General features: G+C 38.4%; 1 protein-coding gene across 4 annotated transcripts in view; it reads right to left on the reverse strand.

Annotated features, from left to right (window-relative positions):
- The window catches only part of RTKN2 (rhotekin 2), a 73,698-nt gene extending 65,173 nt beyond the window's left edge, over positions 1–8,525 (reverse strand). The window contains exons 1-2 of one of the 4 annotated variants that reach the window (XM_032311675.1): positions 4,232–4,318; positions 1,716–1,912 (exon numbers count right to left, since the gene is read on the reverse strand). In XM_032311675.1, the coding sequence (XP_032167566.1) occupies positions 1,716–1,873 (158 nt within the window). In that variant the 5' untranslated portion in view covers positions 1,874–1,912; positions 4,232–4,318. Of the gene's footprint in view, positions 1–1,715; positions 1,913–4,231; positions 4,319–8,437 lie in introns of those variants that run through there. The other 3 variants (XM_032311672.1, XM_032311673.1, XM_032311674.1) reach the window with 3 other exon arrangements.
- Positions 8,526–8,830: the final 305 nt, after the last annotated feature.

The following is an 8,830-nucleotide window of genomic DNA, read 5'->3' on the forward strand; positions in this document are numbered from 1 at the left end:
GATATAATAGCAAGTGTTTAGTCCCACCCTGTACTTAAACCAGTGCTTCTTAAACCCTTCCACTGAAACAGCCCTCTCCTGACAAAAAGTCCTAAAAAAGGATGGGCGGAGAACATACAGCTCTGTGAACAGAATAATGCAAATTATACCACAGTTCCTAATTTCTCATGTTTTATCTTAAAAACTCATGGATATAAAGAAGATATGCCATATTTATCCTATGGCTTTGTATATATCCTGAGACATATTTATGTACTCTCAGTGATTTATGTGATCCAGTTTGAAAGGCACTGACTTAAACCAAGGTATGTCCATCTGAAAAAATGTTTTCTTAAATTACGACGTAAGAATAATTTCATCTTATAATGTCAGGGATAAAAAATAATGAAAATTATTTCACATTTGTTGAAATAATAATTATATAAAAAGTATCAGATTGGGTTTTTAATATAACCTTAATTTTCAAAATGTAAATATTATCTTGCCAACTGTAATAAAGGAACTGAGGTGGTCCAAAAGCAGTACAGCAAATATTAGTGACTTTGTCCACAAGTGTTTATTGTATCATCATCTCATCAACATTTCATTTTTACAAAAATCTCTTTCTGTAACCTGTGTTTTTTATCTTATTTTTCAAGCATTTAATGGCGGTACCCTGTGAACAGCACAATGGCCATTACGGTATAAAAAGAAATTCTTCACTAGTGCTAGAGCTTTAAGACTGATCAGCAATGGGTGATGTAAGACCATTTACATTAGAAAAGAAATCAAATTTAAGTCCATTCTTAGATTCAAGAAGAGTTGGCATTGTAAATGGGATAGAATGTAAATTTCATACACAAATCCTAGACCTGATCCAAAATGGAAACAGAGTAACCAAGAGAACAAGGACCAGAAGATACTTAGCAAATCCTAAGCAACCTCTCCTTAGTTTCTGTCACTGGCCAGTGACATGTCCTTGGGTAAATTGTTTGCCTCTTGAGGACTTATATTCACCATATGAAAGGAGTGTGCATTTCAATTTTTACACCTAAGCTTCCATTACTCTCAGCTAACACCTCTTTATTAGCATTTTTAAGCAACTTTTTAAAAAAATTCACATTTCTATATACTCAGCTATCAGTCTTGGTCCTTTTTCTAAAAAAAAGATTTAGTTATTTATCATTTGAGAGAGAGATAAAGATGGGGGAGGCAGAAAGAGAAGGAGAGAATCTCAAGCAGACTCCCACTGAGCGGGGAGCCTAAGGCAATGCTCATTCTCACAACCTTGAGATCCTGATCGGAACTGAAATCAAGAGTCAGAGGCTTAACCAACTAAGCCTCCCAAAGGCTCCAGTCTTCGTCCTTTTTAAAATATTCTCTCAGCTCTTGCTTCTTAACCATTTCACTTCATAATCTGGGACACAGTAAAACTGCCAAGTGAAAACTGCTACTATAATATTAATTTTATTCGGAGTTCCACTGACAAAATACACCAAAATACATCAAAATACTTTAGTACAAAGTACTAAAGACTCACCCACCAAAAAACAATTAGACTTTGTACTTTGGTACAAAGTATTTTGACAAAATACACCAAAATACACCAAAATACTTTGGTGTATTTATTTTTTAAAAGCTTTGATGATTTGACACGACATTAAAATTAAATTATATTGTGTTCTTATTCAAATACTTGAGTATATTAAAAGCCATAGGAAAACTATGCTACTAACCATCTTCCAGTCTGATTTGCAATCTGTTCTTCTAATTTCTGTAGCTCCGATGTGTATGCCATTATTCGAGCATTGCATACCATGAGATTCTTAACTGCATGCAAGATCTGGTCTTTCTGAGTGCTCAGAGAAAGGAGTTTCCATATTCCTTCTCGCATTCGAATTTCTAAATCTATTTTTTCTTGAATGCTGCAATCCTTTAAAAAAGAGAGAGAGAAAAGTATTCTTGAAAGATAGCAAAAATTCAGAATTATAATATTTCTTTTTACCCCAATAGGTGGAAAATATACTAGACATCATTTTAATGTTGTAACATTTTGGGAAAGTGACAAACTTTTAATGTATAATAGCACAAATTATATAGCTATTGATAATGCTCTTTGCAAAACCTTTATTTTATTAGGAAGTTTTTACAATCTAGTAGAGAAACAGAACAGAAATGGGGGTGAGAAACATTACATATTCTTAGCATAATTTCACAAGTTTGAATAATGTCTCCCAAATACTCCTGTCCTCCTAGAACTGCAGAATGTGACCTTATTTGGATATAGAGTTTTACGAATGTAATTAGTTAAGATGAAGTCAAACTGTAATAGTATGAACCCAAACTGGTGTCCTTATAGGAAACCCACATGAAGAAAGAGACATTCACAGAGAGATTACATGCAAAGACTAAAGCAGAGATGGGAGTAATGAGTCTACAAGCAAAGGACCACCAGGCAACAAAAGGAAGCTGGAAAGGGCAAGAGAAAAATTCTTCCCACAGCCCTTAGCAGGAATATGGGCCTGTAGGTGAGTACCTTGATTTCATACTTCCGGACCCCAGAACAATGAGAGAATAAATTTCTACTGTCTAAAGCCACCCAGTTTGGGTCATTTGTTAAAGAATAACCTCAGGAAACTAATACAATAATACAGTAATTAATGTAAACATTATAGCATATGCACATATTATGTATGTTGTATTGTGGAATGGCAAGATATGGTTGATGACACTGAATTAACCAAGGTAAGATTTTCTAAAGGAGAAGATGCTGGAAAAGGGACTAAGTTTTAGTGGCTATGGTAAGCAATGTAAATAAAATCTCAGAAGCAAGAGTGAAAGCACTGTGTCCAGAAAATGTCAGAAGCTTTTAGCTATTGGATGGAACAGAGATTTAGAATAGATTTTTGGATACGTTTACTTTAGTTTTTTTTTTTTAAAGATTTTATTTATTTGAGAGAGAGAGACAGATAGTGACAGAGAAAACAGGAGCAGGGAGGAGAGGGAGAAGCAGGCTCCCTACTGAGCAGGGAGCACCAATGTGGGACTTGATCCCAGTACTCTGGGATTATGACCAGAGCTGAAGGCAGAGGACTTAATTGACTCAGCCACCCAGGCGCCCTGTTTACTTTAGTTTTAAGAGTCATCATGAAACTACTATATCACTTTAGTTCTGAAAGTCTTTTATTCCATACAATTATCATGTAATGGCCTGGTTCTATACACAATTTATACATGTAACATTAAAATTCTATAAACTCTATAGAGTTCTATAAACTCCAACATATTATTTTGATTTAATTCACAGTGGTTTTTTTTTTTTTTTTTATTCATCCATTTGACAGAGAGAGATCACAAGTAGGCAGAGAGGCAGGCAGAGAGAGAGAGAGGAGGAAGCAGGCTCCCTGCTGAGCAGTGGTTTTTAAAAAAATTATAAATCATTGGATACTCTTTAACTATACTATCAACATAATAATGGTCCAGTATGTCTATTTCTAAAAGTAGAAGTCTTGGCTTCTGCAGTAAAAAATAAATGTTATAATTTACCTTTTAATTGGATCAAAATCTGTATCAAAAATGTAAATGGAATATAATAACGGAAGTTCCAGATACTCAAAAGATAATCTTTTCAAAAGAAAACTAAAAGTCAGGAGAGCAAGTCTATGAAAAGTACCCTAAAAGAGAAGCTGTAGCAGATGACTTAACTTGTCTATCCAAATCAGTCAAATGCACTATTGCATGCAGAAGAACAGACCTGTTTAATTACTTTATGTAATTACATCATGTAATTACCACATAAAAACCTTCTCCAGTAGTAGAACTCAAAACTGGTATATTATATAAATGTAGTCATTTGCTGGTTTTCGTTCTTTACACATAGCTGAATTTCAACAATTCTGTTTCATCTTTTTATGACTTTGTCAGTCTTGAAGTAAATTCTTCTTTAATGTAATTAATAATTAATTTTAAGAATTATCCATGTGACCTATATGTCTATAGAAATAAGCTCTGGCAGGCTGGTTAGTATTGGAGAGTTTATGCAGGGAACAACGTGAAGCCAGGATGAATAGCTTTACCCTACAACTCAAATACAAACAAATACCATCTGCTACCATTAAATTCAATTTTGCTTTTTAATAGTGTGAGGCAGCCAGCTGAACTAGCAGAACAGTTCTTAAAGCTGGCTGCATATTAGAATCACCTCTGATAGGGGAAGGGCCTTATAAAAGTACCTAAGTTAAGACTCACCCACCAAAAAACAATTAGACTCTCTGGAGGTGGAGCCCGAGTTTTTGTTGCTGCTGTTTTTCTGTTTTTTCTTTGAAGTTCCTCTGGTGATTCAATGTACAGCCAGGGTAAAGACCCACTGCGGCAGTACTTGAAATTCCATAGCAATCTGGAGAGCTGCAACAACCTTAAGGAACCAGTAGGTGGCCACAAACACATTAAAGAATCAGTTTGGGCTTCTAGGGTTTCCATCTTATAAATGAAGATTGTCTTCTCTTCATCACTTAATAAAGACTATAAAATTATAGAGGCTTGGGAAATAGTGCATAAATGAAATGCAAAGTTAGGGCTTCTTTTTTAAATCACCTTATTTGTAAGGTTAAATAATCATTAAGGAAATGAGATGTATCTAATAAATTAACATTAGAAATCTATCCTTTAGAGCAGGGATCAGCAAACTATTGCCCAGTCAATGCTAGTCTTTTTGTAGATAAACTTGTACTGGGGCACAGTCACAACCATTTGTATTATCTAAGGCTACTTTCAAGTACCATGGCAGAGTTGAGTAGTTTCAACTAAGACCATGTGGCTCACTCACAAAGCTGAAAATATTTACCTACCTTGTTCTTTTACAGAAAAAGTTCACTGATCCCTAACCCAGCCAAATTAACATTCATAGTAAACTAGTTTACCTCCCCTATTCTACAGTGAGCGAATGTGGATCTGGGAGGGCTGACATAAGTGAGATGAATTAAGTGTATGTACACTTTAGAATGTACTGGTGTTTAAAAAAAAAAAAAAGCTATGGTGTTAGCTAGTTTTGTGGTCTCCGCAACTTTAGTATACATCTATACTTCACACACAGAAAAAACCTCTCTGGTTAAGTGATATTACTCTAGCCAAGAAAGTCTTATGGAGTCAAAGAACTTAATTTTAGTTAGTAAGGGGTACAAAGTGCTCCTGGGGTAATAGTTGATGTTATCCACAGTGAGAACAATGATCTTGTAATGAGGGCACAGAGATTAAATCCCTATTGCTGCTGCCTCAACCATAATAGCAGAGTCAAGACTGAGTAGGACCCAAGACAAAAGCGTATACCCATCCTTCTTAGAAATGTCAGAAAGCAAGTCTCCAGAAAGAGCGAAGAATGGGGGGAAAGCCTTCCTTTTGCCATTTCTTCTTCAATTTTCTAAACAAGAGTTTCCTTGTAATCAAGTCAAATGAAGCTTATGGCACTGTCCTGATCATGTAAGTATCTAAAGTCAGACTGATAAAAATAAATGGACAGACCAAGGCTAAAAATGAAACAGGAAAAGGACTTAAAAGTGCAAATTTAGATTACGTAGAAAACAGAAAGATACTAGTTTTGAAGAGCTAGAAGGGGACAAAGAAAGTCCAAAGAAAATGGCCTTAGTGTTGAAATTAAGCACAGACTTAAAAAAAAAAAAAAATGAATTTGGGCTGCTAATAAGACAACTGTAGTAATCCAGATAGAAATTATTACCTACATAATGGATATAGTTAAACCATGTTCACTAAGAGACCATGATGAAAAAGACTGCAAATGAGTATTTACAGCATATATCCTTCTTCTAAAAGATACTGCATGTTATTTTAAGAATTGTTTACGTAGAGGAAAAAATCTAGGAATTGTTAATAGTGGTCATTCTGGGAAATGGCATTAGAGAAAGAATTCTTAAATTCATGTTTCTATATACATTTACTTTGGTGAAATGACATAATGAGATCGGGAAACTGAAGAACTCTATTAAAATCTGTCTTTTGCTTTTTTTCCTGCTTCTATTCTTGCTAGGACTTGACCCACACCCCACTTTACACATGCCTTGTAATGCAAATAGTGTATGTCCTCCTTGTAAGGGTCAAGGAGTTCAAGATTTCTCTAGAACAGATAACATCCAAGAAAGAACCAGATGAGAATGACTGGAGGAATCTACCATATGTGTATTCCAGACCACCAGCACTAGACATCTTGACGCCAAGACCCCCCTCAGCTCCTCCACCCGGGCTCCAAGCAATAACACTTGGGTCCTCGTCTTTGTTCTAACTGGTTCCTGGTTGCCTGAGAGGACACATACACCACACCGTTATCCTCAATAAAAATCCCCAGACCCCAAACTAAGACAAGACTCATGCTCCTTTTCTGAGTTTCCTGAGCATTCATCCATATCTGCTCTCTATCTTCAATAAACTCTTTCACCTCCTATGGGCTCAGATGATATTTCCATCCTGCAAGAAGCTAAGGACCTTCTTAGCTAGTCCTATGGGACCCCATTCTGGGTCCTCTGATCCAGCCTGCTGGCACCAATAGCATTACATCTTAATCTTATTTTTATTACGATTTCTAAAGTTTAAATATTTGTAAGAAAATCTAGGTGGCTGCCCCAACATCTCAGATGAATGGGAAAAGAGATGGTAAGAAAACAGTTTTCTCTCAAGTATATTCTGAGTGTTAGGTAATATCCTAAGTATTTTAAAGAGGTTCTCAACTCCTAGTAACTTTCCAAGATAAGCATCTTACCCATTTTACAACTGTGAAAACTAAGGACTTAGAAAAGACAGATAAGTTATTCAAAGTTGTATAACAAGCAGAGTTGGATTTGACCTTAATCTGACTCCAAAGCCAATACTGTGTATACTCACAGATGACTCCAAGGTTTGAACAGAGGTGTTTCACTAGTATTTGACCACCCAGGAATTTTTGCCTAATAGATGGCAGGTTCATTAATATCAAAGGAAAAACAGCAAATAAAAATTCAGTTAATCAAACATAAAATTCTCTTACTGACCCTCAATATTAGGTTGAAACCTATTACTATTTTGCAATTTTTATTCAAGATCCTAACAAGGAATTCCACAACTCAATTATTTGCTTTTCTTGCTGCCTAAGAAATCATTAAATACTGTACCTTCTCACATGAAAATAATCCAGCCCTTGTGTATAATTATTTATTTTCATTCCACATAGCTAAACTTCTTTCATGACCTTATCCTCTTCTTTCGTATAATTCCTAAATATTACTGCTGCACACAGCTAAATAAATATACTCAAACCACTATACAAACACCTATGCAACGCACACAAGAACTTCCACAGATTGCCAGTTCACTAGAAATCAAGATTTTGTTAACAATGGGGACAGCCAAAGTACATAAAGGAGAGGACAGAAAAGAAGCATTTTACATTAAAATGTTTGAAATTTTTGAAAATGCTGGCATAAAACAGCATTACTAATAAAGGAGTTGGACTTTTCTGCATAATGATTCTTAATGTCTTGCTTTATTTTTCTCAGTATTATTGAAGATTTACTAACGATGTTGTATCGACTGAGGTTTCTAACAAAGAATAATTTTCTAAGGAAAGGCTTCGCCAGGGTTCTAAGCAAAGACGATATAAAATTCCTCGTAGTCTGCCAATTTTGACCTACAAAACTGGTATTTTCATACAGTTTAGTCTATCTCAGAATTAAGGAAAATAAGACAGAAATTAAAATAGAAGTGAAGCTCCAGCTTAAAGATCAGTTTTCTTTTAAGACTCTAAAATTATGGTTAAGCGGAAAACAACATTTTAATAACTGGTTTCCCGAAGAAAAAAAATGCTGCTCTCTATGAAGTAAAAAGGTTTCTAACCCCCCCCCCCTTTACATGGCGAAAGAGCAATCTATCAAACTTCTTTCTTATCCAATGCAAAAGGGATCCACTTTCAATTTTCTTAAGTTCCAAGGGTGCAGTTCCCCCCCCCACCACCACCACCCTGCCCCTCTAGTTTCTGTCGTGCGCAGACAGCGGTCCAGTACTTGTGCTGCCGTCAAATCAAGCGATAAGCAAACTGTCCTCCCCGGGCCTCGGGTGGGCTTCTTGGAAATCCCGGAACCTGCATTTCCCCAGCATCACCTACGCTTGGGCGGGGTGGGGGTGGGGGTGGGGGGTTCCAACGCTGCACGGTGCCGGGAAGCAGCGGGCAGGTGCGCCCGGAAACGCACGGCGGAACTCTGGCATCGCTTCCCCACTGGGGTCTGTCTGTTCCATGAGAAACCGGGGACCGTGGGGAATGCGGAGATTTCTAAGCTCCCTTGGAGCCTCAAAAGTGCGGCCTCCCAGTCCTTCCTTTTGTTTCTGGTCACCGCTGGATAGGAGACGCGGCCTGGGGTTTTCTCGACGCCGAGGCACAACGGTGGCGTGAAGACCTGAAGCCGGGCCCTTCGTCACTCACCTGCTGGGCAGGAAGGCCCGCCAGGCGGAGCTCGGGACCCCTCGCGGTCTGTCCCTCCATCTCCCGCGTCACAGCCCGGGCCGCCGCCACTCCTCCAAAAGTAAGATTTGAAAATCCCGCCGCTCGCCTGAGCCGCGGAGAACGCCAACCGCCGTCCCGGCTGTACCAAGTCCGGCCGCAGGGGGAGGGGCGCGGGGGGCGTCCCGCCGGAGGGCGCACGCGCAGTGGGAGCGCCCCGCGTCGGGGCCTCCAGAGTGGGGAGCCGGCGGAGAGCTGAGCTCGCACAGCCCGCGGAGAAGTGGGGCGCGGACGGCCGACTTAAGGCCATGACTGGAGTGTGGGCGGGCCTGGGGCGCGAGTGGGCAGGGCCGAGGGTAGAGCGTTGGCCACGGA

This window comes from Mustela erminea, chromosome 14, assembly GCF_009829155.1.
Source record: "Mustela erminea isolate mMusErm1 chromosome 14, mMusErm1.Pri, whole genome shotgun sequence".
NCBI classification, from domain to species: Eukaryota; Metazoa; Chordata; class Mammalia; order Carnivora; family Mustelidae; genus Mustela; species Mustela erminea.